General features: G+C 43.0%; 2 protein-coding genes across 2 annotated transcripts in view; one reads left to right on the forward strand and one right to left on the reverse strand.

Annotated features, from left to right (window-relative positions):
• Nucleotides 1-7,921: 7,921 nt before the first annotated feature.
• LOC147000772 (uncharacterized) overlaps nucleotides 7,922-26,363 on the forward strand; it is a 62,371-nt gene continuing 43,929 nt past the window's right edge. The window contains exon 1 of the mRNA XM_085831417.1: nucleotides 7,922-8,014. Within this exon, the coding sequence (XP_085687543.1) occupies nucleotides 7,975-8,014 (40 nt within the window). The 5' untranslated portion in view covers nucleotides 7,922-7,974. The remainder of the gene's footprint in view (nucleotides 8,015-26,363) is intronic.
• Nucleotides 9,596-13,744, reverse strand: LOC110310052 (alpha-1B-glycoprotein-like). Its single transcript, XM_085831416.1, has 6 exons — nucleotides 13,665-13,744; nucleotides 13,527-13,589; nucleotides 12,406-12,708; nucleotides 11,933-12,226; nucleotides 10,915-11,232; nucleotides 9,596-10,013 (listed from the first exon to the last, which is right to left on the reverse strand). The coding sequence occupies exons 1-6, from the start codon at nucleotides 13,696-13,698 to the stop codon at nucleotides 9,997-9,999; spliced, it is 1,029 nt and encodes a 342-aa protein (XP_085687542.1). The 5' UTR covers nucleotides 13,699-13,744; the 3' UTR covers nucleotides 9,596-9,996.

Below are 26,363 nucleotides of genomic sequence, written 5' to 3' on the forward strand. Positions count from 1 at the left end.
GTTATTAAAGTCCTTCTTGATGTCCTCTGCCATCATCGTGAGATATGCTTTTAGAACCGGGTCTAGCTTTTCTGGTGTGTTGGGGTGCCCTGGACTGGGCGAAGTTGGAGTGCTGGGTTCTGATGATGGTGAGTGGTCTTGGTTTCTGTTAGTAAGATTCTTACGTTTACCTTTCACCATCTGGTAATCTCTGGGATTAGTTGTTATTGTTGTCACTGTTTAAAGATTGGAGCAGACTCTGTGTTCCACTCACCAGAAGTCTTAAGATCCTGTGGTGGGTGTTGTGTGTAGCTCTCGGGTGTCAGCAGACCCTGTGCTCTAGCTACCCAGGTGCTGGTCAGACCTGAAGAGGCTTGTGGCCCTACTCAGGCCGGTTTTCTGCTTCCCTAACTAATGCAGTCTCATTAACCTAGCTACCCCGGTGCTGGTCTCGTTAGTGACTCTTCTTATTGTTCAATCAAATATCTAATGAGAAGCAACTCTTAATATTGGTGTGGCTCAAAGGTTAGCCTATCATGGAAGAGGAGGAAAGAGGTTCCCATCTGTGACTGCAAAGAGTGAGGGTGCTCACTTGCATCTGGACAGATTGGGAAAAAGAAACAGGACAGGAAATAGCATTAGTATGTAAATCTCAAGATCTGTTTTACCTAGACTCAGCTCCTCCAGCTTGGATCCACTGCTGAAATCTTCCACAAGCTTCTAAGTCAGCATTGGGAACCAAGTTTATAAGTGTGTGTGGGGCATTTTACATGTAACACAGGACAGTAATTTTGTACTCTGCACAACTTGATTGGTGGAACTGGTCAAGAAGGGAGACAGGAATAAAAAAAGTCAACTGTTGATTCAATTTATTTCCAAGTTCTGGCAAAGGACTCTTGGGTAGATGACAGTGGGGACACATAGCAAGTAAATTGCCACTTTGCAGATCAGATCGAATGGAAGAAGCAAGAACTGTAAAAATGACCTCAGTGTGTAGTTTTTAGAGTAGAAAAAGAGATCAGTGCTTAAAAACCCACTTTCCAATGCACTATTATTCCAAAGAAAGACTAGGCAATCGCTTGGGAAACCTTGGAAACAAAGGCCCATATGCTCATATCCACATGTTCTCATACAACCACACATAAACAACCACAGAAGCATAAGAAGTTTTTGTAGTCATGAAATCTTTAATTTTGACATGAATGCTATGTTACATCTCATCCCTTACAGAAAAGGCTGGAGAACAGCCATTATGAAATTTTCCTGTATTGCATTCTTAGCTGTCTCAGAGAGCCTGTCCAGGGTACTTACTTACCAGAGCTGAGCAATGTTCACTTTCATGGTGTTCCAAGACTCATCCCAGTTTTAACAATGGTAACGGTCAAAAGGAAATTCCTGCTCAGCTGATTGTTGTTCTTCATTCTCCTCTCTCATCTCTGTGAGTCACACAGGCTTGAGATTCCAGTCAGCTGAAGGAGCCTTAAAGTACATGCAGGCCATCCCCGCTGTCCCCACAGGGGAAATTACTGTCCAGCAGGGAAGTGATTGGTTCTAGGTCACATGGCCACTTACATGCAGAAATCTGGACATCGGTCACAGTTTACTCCTCTCTGATTCTCTCCTCTCTCCTTGCCTCGCTGCCTATTCTGGAAGAGAAAGTTGCTGTAGGTTCAAGGAACCCATGCTCATGTTTGAATATTAAAATTTAATATTGTAATTTTGGCCTATATCCAAACTGAATTTAAAAGGTGCATCTGTTGCAAAACATTAAATAATGCATTTCTGGCTTCAGTGAGCATGCCTCTGAATAATTTGTACCCACAGAGCTATTTGTGGAAGCAGGGCTGGTACAGGCAGAAAGCAAGTCAGCTTCATAGAACCCACATCCTGAACCTGACTTCTCTTCCATCTGCCTTTGAACCTCATGCTTCTACACTGACTACTCCAAATCCCCTGTGCTCCTAAGAGCATCTTTCTATCACCCAAACTGACATTTATGTGTCCTCTTGAGTTGATAGGATTTCCATAGTAAAATGCCATCAAACGCAAGACTCAAATAATAGTTTATTCTTTCTCTCAGTATCCTGGGGGTTGGAAGCTGAAGATCAATGATTATTTCCATTGGAGAGTCTAGAGGAAATGTCTGACTAGCACTCTCTTCTTACCCTGTAGTGACCAGGGTAAGAAGTCCTCTCTGTGTTTTACAACATTGTCTTATCACAGTCCATGTCTGGGTCCATGTTTCCTATTCTAAAAGGAACACTGATTTTATGAGGTTTGAGTCCACACAATAATTTCATTTTTATTTTACTGATTCTGTACTGACTTCATCACTCACTGAGCTCATGTGGTGAGACCCTGAGGTCCATCCTTAAGCTCTGAGGTAGTGGCGAGATACTCATGTCCCTGCAGGAGCAGAAGAGAATACACAAGTTGATCCTCTCTGCTCTTCACTTACTACTGCCCATCTTCATTATCCGGGGCACAGAAAAATATCTGATTGCACTTCTTCTGAAATAGCAGAAGTCACACGTGCATGTTTCAGAGCTGGGATGATAGCATACAGGGTTGCTCACCATTCTAGAGGTGATGTTACCTGGGAGAATAGATTCAATAAATGAGGTGGACTAATGTCTCACACCATATCCAACTTTAGTCAGAGCATCAGTTTTCACTCTGGGGGTTAGGAGAGCCATGTCATAAAGTGTATAACCACAAGGGCAAGCTGTACCTGGCAGACAAGCTGTGCATGGCAAAAGCATGGTTTCTCACAAAGGCACATAAACAAATAACAACAACCAGTTTAATGAATAGTCTGGAGCAAACTCACTACACCTGGAAAGGGCACGAAAACACGTTCTGAGAACAGTTCCATAATTTTGAGGAAACTGAGGCACAAGACTCTCATCTTTTCTTGGAGTTTCGTCACAAGCATTCAGAATTCTCTTCACACAACTCCGTTCTTGGACCATGTTTCAACAGAGAATAAATGATATGATTCAACAAACAGCTAAGACTTGGAGAATCTTAGGACATGCTCCTTCCCTTACCCACAAAGAAAGTTTTAGAGATTCAGCCCTGTGAAAACAGCCCAAAGCCCATCCCCCACCCCACCCCCGCCCCGCATCTCTCCTTGAAAACTTATAAATAAGTGTGTTGTTTTTCTTATGAATATAATACATATCTCCTATCACAAAATGTAATAGAAAAGTTTTGCATAGGGCTGTACATAGGGGGTACATTGCATAGGGGGTACAACTCAAAGAGAGAGAGAGAGAGAGAGAGAGAGAGAGAGAGAGAGAGAGCACAAAGACCCTTGGTTCCATCACCAAAGTTATCAACTATGAATTATTCAAATTCCTGCACTAGGACATGCAATAGTGTACATTATTTGGGAATGTTATCCTCTACCTTATTCTGTGAAATTTGTCATCATTGTGCTTTTGTTTGTGTGCTTGCTTTTGTCCTTCATAGACGGAAGCATATTATATGTATTATTTCCTCGCTTTCCTTGTGCTCACCCACAGCCTGCTCTCAGAGTTCTGCTCATACTAGGAAATGGATTTATTCAAGGTACATAAACCAGCCAGAGGCTTCTTATTCTACCTCTATTGCCACAGAATCAGTTACTTAACTATTGAAGGAAAATCTTGTCTTATCAGGATGTGCCAAAGTTGGAAAAGAGAAAATAGCAGTTCTAGAAAGCAGAACAAAGCCCGCATCCTGAACAGGGGTCTAAGGAGGACTTAGGCTTGGAGGAGGACTGTCTGAACATAACACAGAGCATTGGTCTTAGGAAGGGAAAACCCAGCCATCTACATCATGAGTACACAGGAGCTTCCCACACAAAAATGGCTGTGGAGATCAAGTCTGCCTTCAGTAAGGAACTGCCTTCCCATTCTGCCTGCACTTCTACCATTGTTGACCTGTGTGGCACAGGGCTGGGAACATGTGTCCAGGAGATTGGTCCAGGAGCTACAGTTGGTTTTAGTGTACCAATATTAGCAAATCAGTCGGTGTTTCAGGCTGAGCTTCTGAAATCTGTAAAGAAGGGGGTTAGAAAATGCATATGATCTTTCTCATAGTCTAATAAAAGAGTTTAGAGTCTCCTAAATGAGACAAGTAATGGAATGAAGGAAGAGTTCCAACACAGGATAAGGGGTCGTAAGCACAGATCAGGGGCATAACCAAACTGTATTAAGCATTTTCTTCCACCTCGCTTATAATCCCATCACTCATGTTTACCTTTCAGCGTCCTGTCAAATTACCATTCAGATCAACTGACTAATTCAGTCTGAAAAGGGAATGGAAAATCTCCATGTCATCCAATGCACTTTACATTGATGGATGAGGCTGTAGTTGTAGGGAGAGTTAGGCAGCAAAATCTGGCTCTTTCAAACTAATTACAGCATATCTGATTTATTTCCTGCCTTAATGTTCTTTATTTTGTATTTATTCAAAATATAAAATTACTCACTGAGTTGTGAGATTAATGGATTTTTTCTCTTTTAGCAACAGATCATTTGTGGGCTCAGGTTATAAACAAGAGGTTAGAATCTCTAATGCAAGAAAACCCTGTTCATACAGAAGGTCCCCTGAGATTGACTGAGTTACATTTTTTTTTTTTTGCCAGTTAGAGACATTAATGTCTAATTATTCACTGGCTGTTCTATTAGAGGCGTTTGATTTTAGGAAAATGTAATGGTTTGTTTTAGCACCTTATTTCAGGAAAACTGCTCATCAGTAAGGTGGAATTGTCAACATCAGGCGATTGTGTGACTGGCTGTACATTTAATTGGTTTTGTGATTAATTTGTTTAACAAATATTTGTTGTCCACTTATGCTCTATAATGTTTGTGAGCATTCAGGTTTTTAGGTGCAGCCAGGGTCTGGGTCTGGGAGCAGGAGTATAGAGTTGGGAAGAAACTCACCCCCAAGGAGGGTTTGTTCTGGACATGGAGCATTTTAATTTGTTTATTATTTATGCACGGATCCAACATCCACTGCAGCTGCAGGTCACAGCAGTGTTCTATACAATGTGTGTGTGAGTGGTGTCCACTCATCCATTTACTAGCAATGCCAACCACCAAACAATCCCCTTTGAAGTACCACCCTTCTACTCAACTGTGCAGTATAGACTGATAGAGGAAAATAGTGAGTCTTTCTGCAACGTGCTTACAGAGCCGTAGCTTGATTTACTATCTGGGTTTTGTCCAGTTTTAATTAGGCTATAGGTTACCCTAAAGCTGTTTATTTTGGAACATGTTTATTTTGGAACATGTTACCTAACTTCTCAGTGCATTGGTGCCCAGTGAGAAAAAAAAAAAAGGAAGAGACCCTGCAGATATTTCCAACAAAGCGAGATTTAATGCTGAGAAGTAGTCAAAATGCTTGGATAGAGATACAGAAGTGAAAGAGAGATGGAGGCCTTTCTGTCTATGCCAGGGAGCATGGCTCAGCATTTAGGAGAGGCATAGGAGACTTATGATGTTGAACTATTGGAGGGAGGAGGTGCTGCTTCTGCTTGTTCTGCTTCTGCTGCTCTCAGGTGGTCCATGCAGTAGCATACACCAGACCATCAGCTTTAACTCCTACCACTGCAGAAGGTATCAAAAGAAGCTGGAAATGAGCAACGAAGAAAAAAACCCAATTCTCCCATCCTAGGACTTCTGGTGTCTTCACAATGCCTCCCATATGCAGAGCCCCAGAGATGGCAGCTGAGACAGGATTCTGGGACACACAACTCAACGGATTCTATATACTTCCGTGGAATAAGGGAGAACATTGGTGGGCAGGAGTGAACCTGTCAGTTAACAGATAATGACCAGCAAATGAGTCAAGTTAATAAAGGTATCAATTGCTGACACATAGTAAGCAGTTGGTATTAGCTATCATTACCCTAATGATTCCCAGGAATCAGGGAAGAGTGGGTAGCAGGGTGGTGACAGAGTTAGATTTGTGTTTGAGGAAATTCAGTGACGACCATGGGAGAGACTAAGCATGACTGACTATTTGAGTGGCAGTGTGCTCCTACAGAGTGGATGGTCTATCTCTCCAGCGGCAATAGAGATGAGGATGTTCTTTAAATAGAATTATCAAGAGCAACTGATTTATAGAACTGATGAAAGGAGAAAATTCAGGGATAATTCCTAAGTTTGGGTATGGGTGATTGGATAGTGCCACTATTATTTATAATTACACCACCAGGGAAAGGATGAAGGGTGTCATGTTATCTATTGACTCCCAATAAGTAGGATGTGCTTGGAATACTGTACTTATGATTGAATAGTACTTGGGAACAAATCATTCAGTTATCTTTCTTCATTAAGAAGATTGAAACTCCCAGATTCTCAGGGAACTATGGCCAGGTTCCACGCGTGCTTTGCTTTTCTTGGTTGTAAAGGGGCTGATGAACATCTCTTCTGAACTTGGACAAAAGTTGTGTGGATTTTGCTGGAAGACACATAGAAATGCCCACTCACTCCAGATTGGACACCAGATAATCTCAGCTATTACTCCCTCCAAGTCTGGCTTTTGAACCCGTGAGTGTGTGGGCTTATTGGAAGGAGCGTGGGTAAGGGATTCTTCTAGGCACATGAGTGACTCAGTCAGTGTTGTGTCGAACTTCAGATGGTGACAACATGTGGAATCAGCACTATCACGTGAGTCCCAGTTCCATTGACCTCCAATTTTGTCTGGCACTGCCCATGCAGTGGGAACAGGAATGGTAGCTGGCCTCTCTGGTGGGGAACTGATGACTTTCTGTCCTGCAACAGAATGTTAATAGGGCCTGATCGTGTGATATTTTGAGTGTCTCACTGATACATTTTAAGCTCCTATTTCAAGCAGTAGTGGTCATGCCATGACCAGAGGATGGAGGTTTATTCTGCCAGCCATTTCTTCAATGTTGTTGTATCTCAACATTGTTCCATGTTCAGCACAAGTTTTTTTGTTTTTTGTTTTTTGTTTTGTTTTTGTTTTTACAGGAACTATATTCACACATCGGCATTGTTTTTTTTGTGCTCTGAGTATTTACCTTTATTCTGTGAATTCTCTTCTGATCTGTCCTTCATAGTTGACACTGCCCTGCTATATAGGTCAGGAAATTGTGTTTTATTAGCATTCCTAGACTTTTCTTGGCAAAATACATTGAGTAAAAGGGTATGGAGTTAAGGAGCTGAGTCCCACATCGTATCTTGGCATAAAGGCTTGATGCTATGTTCCAGGGAAAGAGATAAAACTGATTCCAACCATCAAACTAGCTTAGTAAACTCTGTGACTTCCTGGTCCTGTTGCTTGGGTCTCTTGTTAGAATGAAAATGACAGAGTGGGCCTTGTTGAATTGTTACGTCCTTGGATAGCTGTACTTATATGCAAAGACAGACTTGGTTAAGGGTTAAATTCTCACCAGAGCTTACTGGCCTCTTCTCATCCAAGATGACTGTAGGAAACAATAATGAAGCCTTGCTCTGCATCAGATGCTGTGGGAGACAAGCTTCCCCTCAGCCCTAGTTCAGAAATAGAGCTCTTCTCTGACACATTCAGTCATTTCTTTTCCATGATTTGGAACAGAATTAATTAACTTGACCAAGCCCTGGGACTATCCTAAGTATTATTAATGATAGAATTAGCTGTTCTTTTTTCAGGGTATAGGTATTTCCTTATTCTCCTGGCACCTCCTAAGGATGAACCGCATTCCTTGTATTCTGCTTGCAATAAGCTCTGGTCAGTGCAGGAAATCTCTGTAAGACATAGAAGAAATCCATGAGAATTCAGCTTCTGTGATGTCCAGGGAAAAGGTTATGTTCTTTCCCATTAACTGTTAAATAATTTCACCCTAATTGCAGCCACATAAAGTTGATAACGTCCATGTTGTACAGATGAAAAAGGAAGACCAACGAATTATTCCATCAAAGGACAATAAGCAAAGGATTCAGAAATCATCTCAAGTTTGTTCCACTTTCAAATCATGGATGCTCATCACATACCACACTCATGCTTTCTATGAACACCATGGCGGCAAACCTGCTTTATGGTAAGGCTATCCCATCTGTATGTTTTCCCAGTTCCACACTAAGACTTACTTCCTCTATGAATCTCTATATTTGGGGTTTGACCCTGTGCAGAACATTCCATAGCTGTCCCGCTCTGTGTCTTCTTGTTTTTAATTCTTCACAGAAGCACTGGGCACAGTGGCACATGACTATAATCTCAGTGATTTGGATGCTGTGGCAGGATAATTAGGCACGTCATGTGTTCAAAGCTAGCTGGAGATGTGAGATCCTGTCTCAAGACACAAACAAAAAGTCATCCCTGGGATCCCTTGTGCCTGGGTTCACAGGGCAAATTAGAGACAGGCTGAGTTAATGATTAAGAGACTGGGGTTGATACATATTGAAATGAAAAACAGCTCTGCCGTTTGTTAACGCATTTTGAGAGATGTGTTTAGTGTTCACTAGATTGGGAATAGTGAGATCATGTTAAATCATTGCTATTTTTCTAGAATTCCTGTTTTCTCCTTCATATCTCCAGCCATATCCAGGGGTCAACAACTCCTCCTCACTGTAGGAACAGTCAGATTGCAGAGGCATCTTTCTGATTTATTGAGTGACTTTGTTATGGACTTGGAGTATTAACTCAGGTTGTCATGCTTGTAAACAAAGAAAGAGCTTTGACTTACTACCACTTGCCCCACCCTAGACTGTTTAAGAACAGGGACCACATATTGCTCATCTTTGCCATCACCACTAACCAAATTGAGCTCTGGATTATTCTGAACTTCCAGTTAGAGTTCGCTGGGGGAAAAGATAAATGAATAAAACAATTCCTCAGGTTTGGAGCGTGAGTCAGTATTTTAACAGTCAGTATTTTAACATCCAAGTAAGAGGTGTAAGAAGGAAAGGCCCTCTGAACAGGCGCTGCAGGATCAGTGGCCACAGGGAGACATAGCGTATTTCTGAGTTTATTATGGGGACCAGAAGCTTTGGGGGGTTGGTGGGGTACACAGCAAAGAGGCAGGGTGGTTTTGAGCTGAGGGTCCTGGCTCTGCCACAGGGATCAATTCTTCAGACCTCAGTCTCAGGCTCCACTGAGGCCTGAAGGGAAAAAAAAAAAAGATTGGTTCAGCTCTGAAGATGTTTTGCTGTTTTGTTTTGTTTTTTTTTTTTTGTTTGTTTGTTTTTTTGTTTTTTTTTCTAGTTGGGTCATTTCAGACAATGCATTGATTTGGAGACACCCTGATGCTAACCACCAGAGCAAAACTGTAAACAATAAAAACACAGCCAGAGCACTTAATGTATTGTTTTCTAACCTACTGCTAGTGTAGAGACAGCCTCTTCCATGCTAAGATAGGCTTGGTTAGAGGATCAAGCTGGATGTCCACACCTGCTGGAAGGGGAAGAAGTACTTGTGAACTATGAGACAGCCAGACACAGGAGGGCAAGAGAAGGGGATCTTGAGAGGTGTGGCGAAAAGAGCAGGCCTTCACTCTTCTGTCTTTAGAATCCGATCCTGACTTGCTTCTCTTTAAAGACACAGGATCCCAGTCCTGAAAGCACAGCCTCTCCCAACTGAAACTTCCCCAGACCCACAAATGGAAGGCATGCTTTAAACAAACTCTTGTTTGATCTTTATTAAGTGGAGGAAGTTTGAGGGAAACACATCTTGCAGCAGGAAGAATAGGAGTTCTGCCCGTCTGTCTTCTGCTCTTTCCAAGAACAATGTTTGGTCCTGTGTCTGCAGCTACATCAGTTTCCCAGGCAAAGTAGTAGGTGACTTGACTTCAGCAAACTGCCACAGGGCCTTTGAATACCAGGCTAGATCACACAATTAACCGAATGCATAGTCCAACAAAGATCAAGAGGCAAAACCCAACCACTGCCATACCTTCCACTAGGAGCTCCATGGAGTTGCTGGGCTCTGAGTGGACAGGCTCAGGCTACCAGGAGGTATAATGGCAGGTATAGTTCCCTGTATGTTCGGGACCCACAAAATGCAGCTCCAGTTTACTATAGGAGTTCAGTACTCGTAGGATCCTGTGGGGCACAAATTTGCCATCATGCAGCAGCTCCATGATAACCCCAGGTATATCACTCTGACAGCATAGAGCAACATCATAACTAGCATGCACTTTACCCGTTCATAGAGCTTGGAGCTTTGGTGTTGGGGGTGGACTTAGTGCAGTGTGAGGGATAGTACTCAGTTTGGGGCACTTCCTATAAGGCCCTATGGTGAGCTTACTCCTTTTGCACTACATACTAGGAATCTGGCAGCTCTCTCTGTTGCCTTGCTCCTTGCGTATCTATCTAATGATGTCTGTATCTTCTCTAGGTGTGCAACTCCCCAGCATCACAAGGGCTATGAATCTCCCAGACTTTGACCTGTTCCAGGGATTCCCTGGCTCCCCAGAGAGGCGAAGAGACCTTTTAGGAAACTGCTTCTGGCAGAAGCACAGTTCAAAGGTCTGAGGTCCGAATTAAGCCTGGCTGGAGGCCCCGCATGGTCTCTGCTTGGATGACCTCTGACTCAGGGAGACCTTGGTGAAGAGATCGGAGGAACAAATAGACCCCAGGAACTCAAGGGCTCTATAAGGTTACAAATTAGCTCCAGCCTGTGGAGACAGTCACAGCCCAGACTAGGCAGTCACTGATGTAAGTGGTGCTAATACACATGCATCACAGATGAGTGTACCTGAACACTAAAATCTTGAATCCTAACACTCCTGCACATTGTTTTACCTGACCACGGCCAGTTTTGACTCTGGGAAACATACCAGAGTCCCATGCCTTGCCTGGAGGAGGATTCTTCAAGAACCACTAAGTCCAATATCTCATTAAGGCACAACCCAAAAAGAATCACAGGATCACAGCACAGAACCTCTGCCCCCTTATCTAGCACCCCACTGGGTTGCTAGCCACGTGGCTTTGCTCAGCTCACCGTCCACCATCAGAGGCACAAGGTTGCTGGGAGCAGATCCCGAGAAGGGTGGTTTCAGTTCAGTATAGATGCAGCTGTAGCTGGCAGAATCTGTGGCTGAGAGGTTTTGCAGCTGGAAGACAGTTTCATGACCAGAAGACTTCAGTATCTGGATCAGGCTGCGCTCATACAAGTCTTCGGTATGCAGGCCAAAGCGCAGGCCAGACTCAAAGCGTAGGCCAGCCTTGGGTGCGGTACATCGAAACTTCACTGTCGAACCCGGCTCAAAGCTCTGATTCGTCGATGGCTCTGCAGTCAACACTGGTGCTGGTAGTCTTTCTGCGGAGGATCAGACACATTGTACTCAGTCTGAAGGCATGGCAAGATACCCATGAGTGATCCAGCCTGTGCTTTGACGAATTCTTTTGTCTAAAACGACCTCCTCTCTCTCTCTCTCTCTCTCTCTCTCTCTCTCTCTCTCTCTCTCTCTCTCTCTCTCTCTCTCTCTCTCTCCCTCCCTCTCCCTCTCCCTCTCCCTCTCCCTCTCCCTCTCCCTCTCCCTCTCCCTCTCCCTCTCCCTCTCCCTCTCCCTCTCCCTCTCCCTCTCCCTCTCCCTCTCTCTCTCTCTCTTTCTCTCTCCCTTCCTCCCTCCCTCCCTCCCTCCATCCCTCCATCCCTCTCTCCCTCTCTCTCTTCTGCTTCTAAAGGCCAGGCAGTACCACCATACTTAATACCGTGCTTCAACCTCCTAGCCTTGGCAAACCCCGTGTAGGCAGCAAGTCCACATTACTCTTGCTAGGATCCACAAGGAGTGTTTTCCACTAAGGTCTGTGCCTGACTTGCTTGAGGTGATCCAATTCTTTGCAGGTCTCAAGTTTATTGTGTTAATTGTCCTATTTGAAGCTTCGGAAACTGAGACTGACTGTATAATTTGTTCAGGTTTGGAGATTTCTCCTTTGGGGTCCCCATCTTGCTCGCTTCTGACACCACCTATGCCTTTCTAGACTACCCTGGTCTGCAGCCCTGCTATGAGGCTTACCGTCGCTCCACAATAGCTCTACGGGCTCACTGTCTTCCGACCAAGCTGTCATGTTGCTTAGACGGTAGCGGCAGGTGAAGGGGCTCTGGTCACCCATGTCTGACAATTTCAGATAGAAGTTGACTTGCTCTGGGCTGGTGCTGACCATAAGGACCTTCATCTCACGCTTTCCCTGCCTCAGCTGAAATTCAACGTCATTCAGAAAAGTGGAACAGAGAAGGGTCATACGGGCCATGTGGGGTGGCTCCTCTGTGGAACTTTCTGAGGAAGTCAGCAGGGGTGGAGGTGGTTTGGCTGCAAAGCAGAGAAGATCCCTGAGTGAGGAGTCCAGGAGACCCTGCTTTGTAGGGTACCACTACCCTCTGTCTGGCCCCTAACCTCCAGTGACAGCTCAAGAGCAACTGACTCATCTTTAGACAGTATACATCAAGTCTTATGCAGAGCTTTTCATTTTGGGGGGGTCCAACACTCACCAAACTTCTTGATGGTCACAATCCTACTGGGCTTAGAGGAGGTACATTCTCCCTGAGTTTGATAGCTGCAGCTGTAGTTGCCCGGCTGATAGACTCGAAACATGACTTGTTCCCGGTATCTTGCCTGAGTTACATCCCCCAAAACAGTGGTAGTTTCAGCTACCTCTAGGAAGTCATCATCTCCTTCCCGCCTCAGCAGGAAGGTTACTCCATTCACTCTCCCCTGGCACAGCACGGATGTGATCAGGCCAGGTAAGATCCAGGGCACAGGATAGGGCAAACTCCAGGGCCTGGGCAAGGAATCTGTGTGGATGGGGGAAGAGCAGGATCAGATCGGTGAGTGCTTCAGTCTCATCCTGAAGAAGATGAGAGTGTAGACTCCAGATTCAGAAAGTATAAGAAAGGCAAAGGTAGGGGTGGTGATAAGAGCAAGAGGAAGGGTACCAGCTGTCTCCATCACTCTATAGATTTATCCATAAGCAACTGGGGACAGCATAAAGGCCCCCAATTGACAGATGTGCAAACTGAGGCTAAGAGATACAGGGATGGAGACTTTGCTATCTTCTTCCCTCCATGGCCTCCTAACCCCATAAGGGTCCTGTTTTCCCGTCCCTGTCACTTCCATAAGATTGCTCATCTCTAGCTAGGCAGTGATGGTGCACATCTTTATTCCCAGCATTTTGGAGGCAGAGGCAGGCAGATTTCTGAGTTCGAGGCCAGCCTGGTCTACAGAGTGAGTTCCAGGACAGAGAAACCCTGTCTCGACAAACCAAAAAAAAAAAAAAAAAAAGATTGCTCATCTCTCTCCATCTACTAGAGTAGCCCAAGACTGATTGGTAGTGGTAGAGGCCCCTATTGCCAATTGTAACTGCTCCCAGTGAGAAATGGTATGACACAGAAGGTATAGCAACATGGGCAAGCTCCTGGAACATCCCATTATGAGTATCTGGAAGTCTTTGGTAGCCTCATGGACCTTACAAGTCAGTGTCAGACCTGCCAAGGGTTTTAGCAGGACTAAATGTCTGCCCATGGGATAGGTTTACTGGCAGTATCTGGAATGTAAAGGAGCCAGGGTTAGCTTGCTGCTGTTACGAAAGGAGATCCCCATAACTTAGGCTCACTGTTTTTTATGGCATCCTTGAATGTACAGGTGGCTGCATCCGTTGCTGGGCCCAGAGTGAAACCTGTAGAGACAGAGTGTGTGAGTCTTCATTCATACCATGCCTGCCCCAGAGATTCTAGAACCCAGGATACCTCACCCCAGAGCAGCAGTACAGTAGCCAGCAGAGACATGGCAGGTCTTCAGTTCAGCAGGAGTGTCTGTAGGGAGCATCTGCGGTGGCAAATTAATCTGAGGCCCTGACCTTGTACTTTGTTTGCCCTTCCTGGAAGGTAGGGGCAGAGAGGCAGCTGCTTGGCATGGGAACAGCGGGCATTCAGCAATAATGCTAATCAATAATAATGCGTAATTATCAAGACAAACTGATAATAACAGTAAAATCCTCTTATCCTGTCCTGACAAGAGCCAGGTGTGAACACATGTCAGAACTGTCACTGACCCATGGGGACACTCTCACCCAAAGAATGAATCCTCCTTTATCACTTTGTAAGGTTCCAGAGAGGCTGGCTGTTCTTGCTGCTCTGTAGACTTCCCGAGGAGGCAGAGTGGAGTAAACACCTGGGAGGGGGCTCCTGCAAGGCCTAATACTTGTCAGTGGACCCTTATGGCTCTCCAGCAAAGCCTCTTCCATAAGGAACTGACAGTGTGTCTCCTAGATGGCCATGCCTTCCTATTTCCATGTGTCCTCAACCGAGAGGACAGTGACAAGAAGGTGGCCATTGCCACTCTAAGACACTGAAACCTGCATGGGCACCGGATGAGGACTTAATTTGGCACTCCCTTCTCCTTCCAGAAATCTCTTATTTAGTCAAGTATCCTTCTTCCAAGTGACACTGTCTAGGTCAGACTTGGCACTGTCTTGACTCACCCATTGAGATGGAGTTTCCTAAGCTGGTTCAAACCTGATGTCTCAAACCAGTGCTGAAGCTCCTGCATTTTGAGATATTTTTTGTGGTTATTTTTGTCCTTTTTTATTATTTTAAAGTTATTCATTTCTTCCTCTCTGGTTTTTAATGTCTCTCCTCTGATTCTTCTGTTCATTCTCTAGAGTTATCACGTTTGAAACCTACCATACTTATGTTAAATCTATGTCCTTATCTCATGAGGACCACCGCATTTCCTAGATTTTCCCATAGGAGAACAACAAAAAGAAATTGAAATGAAAGACAACAGTGAGCTTTTTCTGCAGTGTCCATCTCTCTTCCCATTTTACAGAGAGAAAGTGAGCCAGACCTATAATCTGATAACCATATATAACATACATTTTCTATCACAGTATATCATTTTTTCTTGTGAGTCTCATTTTTTTTTTCAGAGTTCTACAAGTCTCAAATATGAAATCCAGAGGTGGGTGTGGTTCTGGTTTGTCTTTGCCTTTTCTGAGTTTCTGAGGGATATTGGGAATCCTTAGCAGTGCTCAGCTTGTGTGTGCATTCCTTTGTTGTCTGAGCATGTTTTTAGTATCTCTTTTTTTTTTCCTCTGTGACTACATTTCTCTCTTCCTACGAGCACCCCAGTACCTGGCTGAGGGTCCACTTGAATCTATTACTTAAAGGCATCTGTAGAGACACTACTGCTTTCTAAGGAAGTCTATGAGGACTAGAAGTAGAACATCTGGAGATCATAGGTCAAAGCACAACTGGTGTGTAGGGTGATGACGAAGCTGGGGCTGGTCAGAAGACATGAATGGACCTGATGCTAAGGGTCTTCTTGGTCACAGATGCTAGAACAGTTTCTCGAATTCCTTAGTGTGCACCTTGGGGCGTCTTTTCTCTGCATGTGAGAAATTTCAGCAAGGAATGACACCTGGGTTGGGGCTTGCCAGGGAGTAGGACACTTGATACAAAGCATAACCGCTGGGGAATCCTCCAATTTACTTCAAAAGCTCTATTTTTCAGCACTCAAAAGGCAGACACAGAAGGATCTTTGAGAGTTGGGAGCCAGCAAAAAAAAAAAAAAAAAAAATTCTGACCAGTCAGCAAGAACTTTATAGTGAGATTCTGTCTCAGTTTGGGGTGCAAGAAGAATAATTTTTGACCTTGATCCAGCTCTGAAATTTGGATCTGACTCACCTCCACACCTTCCGTTTGTCAAGCAACATTTTCTTTTAAGTTCTCTTTTTTTCTCATCAAAGATGGTGTCTATATAGCAATAATTTCCTGAGTCTAAGATATATTCCTCTAGTTCTGTCAGGGAACAGTAACAATAGCCACTAACACAATATTAATATGTAAAGCAGAGAAGTCTTGCTTGGACCACCTATCCTCCAAAGCTTTTATGCATAGTCATTCACTTAAGCCTGCCAAAGCCCCTGTCTTAGTTTTACTGAAGACACATGACCAAGGCAACTCTTACAAAAACAACATTTAGTTGGGGTTGGCTTACAAGTTCAGAGATTCAGTCCAGTATTAAGGTCGGAGCATGGCAACATCCTGGCAGGCATGGTGCAGGCAGAGCTGAGAGTTCTGTGTCTTCATTTGAAGGCTGCTATGAGGAGAATGACTTCAGGCAGCTAGGCTGAGTGTCTTAAAACCCATGCCCGCAGTAACACACCTATTCCAAAAAAGGCCACACCTCCAAATAGTGACACTCCCTGGGCCAAGACTATTCAAACCATGACAGCCCCCTTGGAAGAAATACTATTAACCTTTCCAATATTCAGTAAAATGAACCAGTATGACAGGGACCCCAATGTGGTTCTGCTGGACCCAAAGTCAGTATAACCATTTAAGTATCAGTCCATACATGTCTTGCTTCTAGTAGAAGTCCTGTGGGGACAGAATAACAGTGGATTGGCAAGAGAAACTGTGGTGATCCCAAATATTCAGTTTATTATCTACAGCATGAGCTCTATGTCAGCAGAAGACACAGTTGTCTACAGTAGCTAGAATCTTACTCCCCATGTTCCCTCAAGACCTTCCCCAAATGGGAAACTTTCTAGGTCACAGTATATGTGACTGTCCTCATTCTCACATCATGACCCGACTTATCTGGGTGTGTTCTGGGTTGAGTCCATCCTTGGCACAAGACGAATGCATTGTTCCCTCATGCTCTCCAGTTTCTTTCTTCCTGCTTTGTAAGTTTGACCTTCAAACATTTTTCAGAATTTTTTCACAACTCAGTCTTTTTTTTTTCTGTCACTTAAACCACATACTTAGGTTCTTAATCATAAATGAAACATAATCCCCTTTTGAGTCACACTTTTCAACACCAAGAAAGTGATCATTCTTGCAGGCATGTATTCTGGGAGAGTCCCTGCCTTGGCAAGGCACCTCTCATCCCCTTGGACTATTTGAGAAATGAGTTGGTGACTTCATCTGTAAAGCAAAGCAAAGAGGGAAGTTTAGAGATAACAGCCACTTCCAACTTCCTTGGTGGTTAAGAGGCCTTTTCATGTTTTCTATTTCTAATGCCTCCTGCCTTATCACCCTTTCTTTACCACCTACACACATGAGCTCAAATCCTTGTTATGTATACAGGAGCGAGTTCTGATACCCTGCCTCAAACTTCAGATGCCCTTTTAAAGGTCAGTGCATGCCAGTTCTCTAGCTCACAGCACTCCCTTCCCACCATCTCTTAATTTCCACCTTTGTTTCCATTTTCTGAAGTACACCATTATGAGGATGTTCATAAGGCAGATTTAATAAATATCAAGGCTGCCACACACCCAGGCATCCTGTTGAGTAAGTACGGCATAAACTATTACTCTCCCTAAAGTTCCTTCTCCATCTCCAAGCACAGGGAATTTTATAGCCTTATTATACTTACTTATGATACCCAGCCTAATTCTACTTACCAAGAACTGTTTTGTTTTTTCTTTTCCTATAGACATTTTCTTCTATTTTTTTTCTCTAGTCCCAGAGACACACATAGAAGATTCCGTCCCCTTCTCGGGAAAACAGAAGAGAATTTATTTACAAAACACACTAACGTAGTTTGTGAAAAGCATTTGTTTTTAATTTCTCCTCTTAGATCATGGTTTAAAGTGTGCCTTTCAGGTTTAACCCAAGGCTCTTCCTAAATTTATTAGTCACTTCTATATCCTAACTGTAGATTTATCAGCACTGGGAATCAATCATAGGGACGGGAGCACGCTAGGAATATCTTCTGCTACTGAGACATATCCCCTGCCCAGGCCAGCCTGGAATTTGCTCTCTTTCTGCTTCACCCTCCCAAGGAGCTGGGATCCAGATTGTACCATAAGATCTGGCTATACTTACTTTTAGAAAGGCAGACACCTAGGGAAAAACACTTAAGTCCCCCTCCCATAGGTCTCTTTACTTCAACACCTGCTGATAGAAGCAGAAAGTGGTAGGGGAAAAATGCAGTATTTTCTATTGTCAAGAGCAAACCCTAGAGGCTGAAGGGATCCCTATTATTGTCCAACTTCAGACAAAGCCTAAGAGGTATGATTGCAGTGAGTTACAAGGTGCTGGCCCTCTGAGGGTACATTTCCTTCCTGTTTCTCGACATTAGAGCAATGCTGAGCCAGGTGACTCTCCCGGTACTTAGGCTCTGTCCAAACACTTACCAAACATGGATAACAGATAAGAAGGGAGCACAAATGTCCTGCCAGAAAAATTCAGAATAGATTGCACACATAACTTTGGCAACTGTTTGGAACATCTGCCACTAAGGTGAGTGACACTTGCAACCCACCCCCAACAGCTGTTGGCAGCAACCTTTCTGTGAAGCTTGTTGGGTAATTTTTGCTTCCTTTGTATTGCTCTGCTCACTCCACCTGCAGTAGATTCTCCTTTTTAAAAAAAAAAAGCTGGCAGAGTATGGCTCATCTGTCACCATCCTCCAAACTCAGCAGTTTTAAGATCAACAGCAAGAGCTTACTGAGAATGAGGCCTTGAGAGACCATCTCAGGCTAACTCACCTTAACATAGGTCACGAAGGGAGTCAGGTGACATCCACTCTTCCTAAAACTTACTTTCTTTGTTCATTAAAGCGATCGATCCATGAACGTGGCTTAAAGAGTCAGATAAACCCAAGGCTTTCTGTTTCAAACAAATCAAAAGGTTGGTTTCTACACCCTTTCATTTATAAGTTCCCAGAAACAGCCATTAAAAACATAGTAGCCATTTTCTTTTAATGTATCCTCTCCATATCGCTAAACATTATTTATTTATTTTTATTTATTTTACTTTATTTTTTTGAGACAGAGTTTCTCTATGTAGTCCCAGCTATCCTGGAACTCACTCTGTAGACCAGGATGGCCTTGAACTCAGAAATCTGCCTGCCTCCACCTCCCAAGTGCTGGGATTAAAGGCATGTGCCACCACTGCCTGGCCCAGCATTATTTTTTTAAGTTACATATTTTATTTTTTCCCATCAATGATAGGAACTGACGCGTGAGTTCAGTTTCCTGGTAAAGCTGTCACCACAGATGAGTAAAAAACACACTGTTTTTCCTTGTTTCTGCTTTCCTATTTAGCTAATTACAGTGAACGTTTTAGAGTTTAATTAATCAAAGCATGCAAATTTATACTTACATATTTATATATTCAAATGGCCAGATGTAACTATATACAGTCACGTGTCCCTTCATGGGGATGCCTTCTGAGAAAGGCATCATTAGATAGCTGCACGGTGCAGACATCCAGAAGGCCCGCTGGATGGTATAGCCCACACCACACCCAGGTTGCATGGATGAACGTCTGGCTCCTAGGCTACAAACCAATGCAGCGCAGTCCCGTGCTGAATGTTTTCGGCAACTCTAACCTGACATCAATGACATTTATGCATGACAACAGACCTAAACACAAGAAAGGGGCAGTAGTAAGAATGAATTATGGGAATTTTTCCAGGTCCATTGGAACTGTTTTAGACTACTGTCCTGTGTGTGGGATGTTATTGATTTAACCATCAATATAGCTCATTGATAATTATACACACAATTAAGGACATCTTTGTTCTACATTTACCCCACCCCACACCTGCACAGATTCTTTTTACCTTTGCTGAAGTTAAAAAGGGCCTTTCCATGTTTGTTTTCTTTGCTGTGTGTCTTAGTAGGCAAGTCTCAGTCTGCCTTTTCCTTTCACTTTATCTGAGACATGAAAGGGTCTTTCAACTTTATTTTAGTGAAGAAGACTGTCTCTGTTTCTGAGCCATGGGACACAGGTATTATGGGGACACAAGCATCAGGGTCCCCTTTACCATCCTTCTACCTTTTTTTTTTATAATGAAAATCTTGTACAAACTCAAATTGTGTGTGTCTGTGTGTGTGAGAGTATGAGTGTGTGTGTATGTGTGTGTGTGAGTATGTGTGTGTGTGTGTCTGTATGTGTGTATATGTGTGTGTGAGAGTATGAGTGTGTGTGTGTGTGTGTGTGTGTGTGTATACAGGTAAGAGGACAACATTGGGTCTTCTTCCTTGCCTTTGACTTCGTTTGAAAAAAATTCTATTGTTGCCTTTCACTATGACTAGCAAGATGGTTGGCCCGTGAGGTGCCAGGGAGTGGCCTTTCTCCACATCCCATCTCCTTTTAGGAACACTGGGATTACAGAAGAATGCTACCATGCCAGTTCTGATACGTGTTCTGGGTATAAGAGTTCAAGTCCTGCTTGGGGGATAAGTACTTTATGTTCTGAGCCATCTGCCCAGCCTTTATGCTTTGTTACTACATTTCCTTCTTTCAGAACTCTCATCTTAAGTTGGTTACAGAGGAAGTAGAAAACATAAGATTTGACATTGTTGATATGATGTAAGCCTAAAAGCATATCTGTTGTCCTTTGGTGTGGCCTGAATGCTTCTTTTACCCTCCACATTTGCTTGTTAAGTCCTAACCCCCAGTGGGGAGTGTTAGGAGCCAGGACCCCTAGGGAGTCTCTGATCAAGGGATCCTTGCCCTTCCTACTACCAGAGGACATGACTAGAAGTTTCTATGTATGAACCAGAAAGTGGGGCCTACACTAGACGTTGACTTTTCTGGACCTTGGAGCTTGGTCTTTAGCCTCTAGTGTGGACTACACAGAGACAAGCTACTGGCATTTATGAATCGTCCTGTGTATGGAGCTCTGTGATACCACAAGCAAAATAAAGGCTATGCATGTACCCTGACTTAGTCTTATGTACTGCATAGAATATTAGGAATCACCTGCTGCTCTCAGCAGTACGCAAGGCATGATTTTAGTTAGACTCTCTTTCTAAGGTAGTATGCATGAAGCCTTTTGATTCTGGACCCTCTGCAGAGAAATTGCTCTTATGTTTTTCCAGGAAACTTGTGCTAATTTATTTATTTATTTATTTATTTATTTATTTATTTATTTATTTTTATTTGGGTGCTTTGAGTGTTAAAAAACATGTTAGTAATTTATTAGCTATTACACACACATACACACACAGACGTCTTCCATTCTGCAAACGGTTAATATTAAAAAAGTATTTATCATTATTTTTCTGTGAATGGGTATTTTGTCCACATATATGTCTGGACACCTTGCATATGTATTACCCATGGAAACCAGGGAACTGGAGTTAGGGACAGTTGTGAGCCACCATATCAGTGCTGGGAAGTAAACTTGGCTTCTATGAAAGAACAAATGGTGTTCTTAACCAGTGAGGCATCGCTCCAGTCCCAAATTTTCAAATTTCCATTTTATATTTTTCTTTTATTTTTTTCTACTTTCTCATTCTAGAATTGATGATGCCACTGGTATTTTGGAACTCAAAAACTCAGGCTCAAAAATTATTTTCTTATTTATTTTCCTATTTTGTTTTGTTTGGATTATTTTGTATTTGTTTTTACAGTTTTTGCCCACATACCAGAAAGTTATCTTAATTGCACCTTAAAAACCTTTAAATATTCTTATAGTCACTCTTACTGGTTACATCTAGATTTTATTGGTTCTAGAATATGTTGTTGCTTCCTGCTTGGTTGGTGGGTACTGTATCTTATCTTGATAGAAATATTTCACATAGCTTTATCATTTTGTATCTAACTGCTTAAGTTAAAGGCTTCTCTACGTTGTTGATCTATACCTGGATGTCTCATATTTAATGGAGTGGGTCCCAGACTCATATTAAGAGGGTCACCCTAAGAAGCTGACTAGAAGCTTGAGTGTGTACATTAGACTCCTCGGCTGTGGATTTCATGGTAGGATGCTCTGTCTGCTTTTATCTATAGGAAACTCCTATTGTATTTAAGTTGTCATTGGGCGGGACTTTTGTGGTTTCTCTGGAAGCAAACACCAAATCAAAACTAGGCATAAGACATTTTTTAGAGACCAATACTTTGATGGAAAGGAGTCAGTGATTGGCACAGTCACACAGAAACCATCATGCAAGCTACTCTAGCAGAATATAAAGGCAGTATTATTTATCAGTGCCCAGTGCCCTCTTTTGGGCTGGAACCCAACTTGGACAGTGACTAGCCAATGATAAATGTGTGACATCTCAGAGAGAGTGTGACTTTGGGCAACTAGACTTTCCATAGCTGAGCCAGACAATTAAAGGACCGGAGGCACAGCTATACAAATGCAAAGCCAGGTGTTCCATGAAGGGATATCCAGGGGGTGACTCTCTGTACTGTGGAGCCAGCCAGGCTCCAAGTGACTCTTTCACTCCTGCTTTCTGAGGATATAACATCGTTCTGAGATCTAGACAGGAAGGAGACAATCTCAAAACAGTTACCAGGCATTCCCATTGTATAATTGTTCATGGGATGGGTGCCTCATATTTATCTGTATCTCCTATTACACAGGGGGGGAAATACCCACAAAACTTTAATTGGCCCCCTTGGAAGGATGAACCATCCTGGTGTAACTCATTCCTGGACAAAGGTAGAGTTTAAGGGAATGAGCCTCCTGTTTACTTGTTTTGTTTTGTTTTGTTTTGTTTTCTCCTGTTTTGTTAGTCTGTGAGTTTTCCCATTCTAGAAGGACCACTAATATCTGCAGTTTGGGGACACATACAGCACCAATCAGCTTGCCTGCCCAGCTCCTCCGAAGCTCAGCATCCTTTAGTTACCCCTCCCTATCAGTCATCCATCTACTTTGTAGTTTCTAACATATTGCTACATTTATGTCCTCTCAGTCTCTTGGTCCTTGAATGTATATATACTTAAAACATGCCCTTTCTTCTCTTTTTACTGTTCAGGTCACTGAACAGATATAGAAGTATATATTGACACCTTTAACTTGACTTTGTGTTTAAAGAGACATGGCCAGTAAAATTTTCCCCCCTAGTAACTTCAACAATTCATCGACACAAATTAGAGAAGCTGAAGAGAATTTTGAAAATAGCCAAGGGTTTATAGAGTGGCCCTTTGAGCTGATCTGTGAGACCTTTATTCATCTGGGCCTCATCTGATTGTCAATTGGGAAGCAGAGAAGCAGCTTATAGGGCATCAAATAGGTCAGTTGTTTGGTTGTAGTCAATAGTTACTAAATTTAATTCTCTCTTCCTTTGAAGCCTTAGATGAGTGTGCCTTACAATTAAAACACAAGCTCAAGTAAAACACTTGAAATTAGGTAGTAGGCATGCGTGCTTATTTTCTCTCATTGTGGCTCAAATAGCCTTTTCATCTTTATGTATTGGAGGATCAGGTCAGATTTCCAAAGGATTCTGAACCCGAAGGTGGCTGGAATCTCTGGCTCGCTCCCATCTTTGGTTGATTGACAACACTTTGCTCTTCTGGAATTTCATTCTTTTGTTTGGTTTTTTGTCTTGATTTGATTTTCAGGTTCACAGTCATAGCCCATTTGCCTTATCCCCCTCAGTTTTGTTCGAGGATCAGGCTTGTAAGAGAAACCATGCATATAAACCCTGGGAACATTCCTTCTGGAATCAACAGTGACAGCAAGAAATGAAAACTTAATCACAGTTGGGCGACCTGCTGTGCACGGCTTGTTTGTGAGTCCACATGCAAGACTGAGAGTGTGACATTCCTTGGGCTATTCAGAATTAGCTTTCCTGGGAAGTCGTGCCATAAGCCTGCTTGACTTTCTGGTCTCATTTTCATGCACTATTACTCTTCTTTTTAAATTATCTTTAATCTTTTTTTTTTTTAAGTCCAGTAGTTATCCCCATTCCAGTCTGCCCTCCTCCCACAGTTCCTTATCCCATTCCTCCTCCCCTGTCTCCAAGAGGATGTCCCTACCCTTCCCCACCCTACCAGGCTTCTCCACTCCCTAGGACTTCAAGTCTTTAAAGGGTTAAGTCCATCTTCTCTCACTGAGGCCAGATCCAGCAGTCCTCTGCTATATCTGTATTGGGGGCCTCCTATCAGCTAGTGTATGCTGCCTGGTTGGTGGTTCATTTTCTGAGAGCTTTCAGGGGTCCAGGTTAGTTGACACTGCTGGTCTTGCTATGAGGTCACCCAACTCTCCAGCTTCTTCCAGCCTTTCCCTAATTCAATCACAGGGGTCCCTGGTTTCTGTTGTTTGGGTGTAAGTTTCTGCATCTGACTTGTTCAGTGCTTGTTGGGCTTCTTGGAGGGCAGCCATTCTAGGCTCCCATCTGTAAGCACATCATAGCATCAGTAATAGTGTCAGGCCTTGGAGCTGGATCCCAATTTGGGCCTGTGACTGGACCTCCTTTCCCTCAGTCTCTTCTCCATTTTTGTCTCTACAGTTCTTTTAGACAGGAACAATTCTGGGTCAGATTTTTGACTGTGGGATGGCAACACCATCCCTACACTTGATGCCTTGTTTTTCTACTGGAGGAGGACTCTACAAGTTCCCTCTCCCCACTGTTGGGTATTTCATCTAAGGTCCCTCCCTTTGAGTCCTGAGAGTCTCTCATATCCCAGAGCTCTGATACATTCTAGAGGATCCCCCTACCTCCTGCCTCCTGAGGTTGCCTGTTCCTATTCTTTCTGTTGGCCCTGAGAACTTCATTCATGTCTCCCCCTCCCCAAAATACCTGCTCATCTTCCTCTTTTCCCCTCCCTGTCCCCTCTCCTACCCAGGGTCCTCCCCCCACTATGTGATTGTTTTCTTCTCCCTCCCAAGCGGTATTGAGGCATCCTCACTTGGGCCCTTAGGTTTGCTTACACTGAATCTTATAGAAGAGAAAATGGAAAATAACCTTGAACTCATTGGCACAGGTGTGTGTGGGGAGGTGTGGGGAGGGGTGGGGTGGGGTTGGGAGGATTTCCTAAACAGAACTCCAATGGCTCAGGCTATTGATCCAATGGATCAACTATTGAGAAATGAGACCTCATTAAACTGAAAAACTTCTGTAAGGCAAAAGACATAGTCAATTGGACAAATTGGCAACCTACAGATAGGGAAAAAATCAGACATTATTGGGAGGAGAGACCCTTGGTCTTGAGAAGATAATATGCCCCAGTACAGGGGAATGCCAGGGCCAGGAAGCAGGAGTGGGCGGGGGGGGGGGGGAGGGAGAGGGTATAGGGGACTTTTGGGATAGCATTTGAAATGTAAATGAAGAAAACTAATAAAAAAAGAAGGAAAAACATGAACAACTTAAGAGATGAACACTAAAGAAAAAAATGGGGTATAAAACTAGACAGAGAATTCATAAAAGAGGAATCTTGAATGGCAGATACACTCTTAAAGAAGTGTTCAAAGTCCTTAGTCATCAGGGAAATGCAAATCAAAACGACCCTGAGATAGCACTGTAAACTAATCAGAATGGCTAAGATCAAAAACTCAGGTGACAGCACATGTTGGTGAGAACGTTGAGAAAGAGGAACACTTTTCTATTGCTGGTGGGATAGCAAACTGGTACAACCCCTCTGGAAATCAATCTGGAGGTTCCTCAGAAAATTGGAAATAGATCTACCTGAAGACCTAGCTATATACCACTCTTGAGAGCACCCATATGATGCTCTACCATGCCACAGGGGCATGTGCTCTATTATGCTCATAGTGACCTTATTTGTGATAGCCAGAAGATGAGAACAACCTGGATGTCTCACAAAGGAAGAATGGATGCAGAAAACGTGGTTCACTTACACAATAGAATACTATTCAGCTATTAAGAGTGAGGACATCATGAGTTTTGCAGGCAAATGGATGGAACTAGAAAATATCATCCTGAGTGCGGTAACTCAGAACCGAAAGGACATGCATGGTATGTACTCACTAATTAATGGATATTAGCACCAATGCTTCTTAGCTCTTCACTCCACCTCATGTTGCCCTCTGTTAGAAACCACATATATACTCTCAACTCCATACCAGACCCCAGAGGTTCTCAAAGATTGACCTCTTGACCCTAATACTAGAAACACCAGATTTGGCATCTAAAACCTAGAGTCATGTTAGTAAGAAGTAAACTTTATTTTATTTACAGACTTTGAATTTTACATTACATGGGTGTAATTCCAGAGTAATACATTTTAAATATGTATAATTAACTATAAGGAATAGAAAATGAAATTATGTTATCTTCAATCAACATAATTATATATAAATTTTCTCTTATAGTATAGTGTAGGCTTATTGATTAATATATAAAATAAAATTTGTTATCAAGTTTAATATCGATTATTTTCTCTGCATAGATATTATTTTAGAGTATCTTTAGCAGAGTACTGTATCATCGAAACAACTTGTGGTTTCTACTGGTGATATAACCTATGTTATCAGTACCATCTACTTAGATGCCTATTTCCAAAATGCTAAACTTCAGGGCTGGAGAGATGGCTCAGTGGTTAAGAGCACTGACTGCTCTTCCAGAAAACCTGGGTTCAGTTTGCAGCACCCACAAGGTAGCTTACAGCCATCTGAAACTCCAGTTCCTGGAAACCTAATGATCTCTTCTGTCTTCCACGGGCACTTGGCATGTAAGCAATCCATAGATATACATGCAAGCAAAATACCTATATACATTAAAATGTAAAATCAGAAAACTTCA

The sequence above is a fragment of the Mus caroli genome, unplaced genomic scaffold (genome assembly GCF_978045245.1).
Source record: "Mus caroli unplaced genomic scaffold, Mus_caroli_1 scaffold_16, whole genome shotgun sequence".
Lineage (NCBI taxonomy): Eukaryota > Metazoa > Chordata > Mammalia > Rodentia > Muridae > Mus > Mus caroli.

What these genes read in the sequence shown, in the direction of transcription:
- LOC110310052 (XM_085831416.1), bottom strand. Translation starts at nt 13,698, where the DNA reads ATGTCTCTGCTGGCTACTGTACTGCTGCTCTGGG. An exon ending in TGTGACCATCAAGAAGTTTG is followed by an intron (nt 12,227 to 12,405) that starts GTGAGTGTTGGA and finishes TCTGCTTTGCAG; the next exon opens with CCAAACCACCTCCACCCCTG. An exon ending in AGAGCTATTGTGGAGCGACG is followed by an intron (nt 11,233 to 11,932) that starts GTAAGCCTCATA and finishes GATCCTCCGCAG; the next exon opens with AAAGACTACCAGCACCAGTG.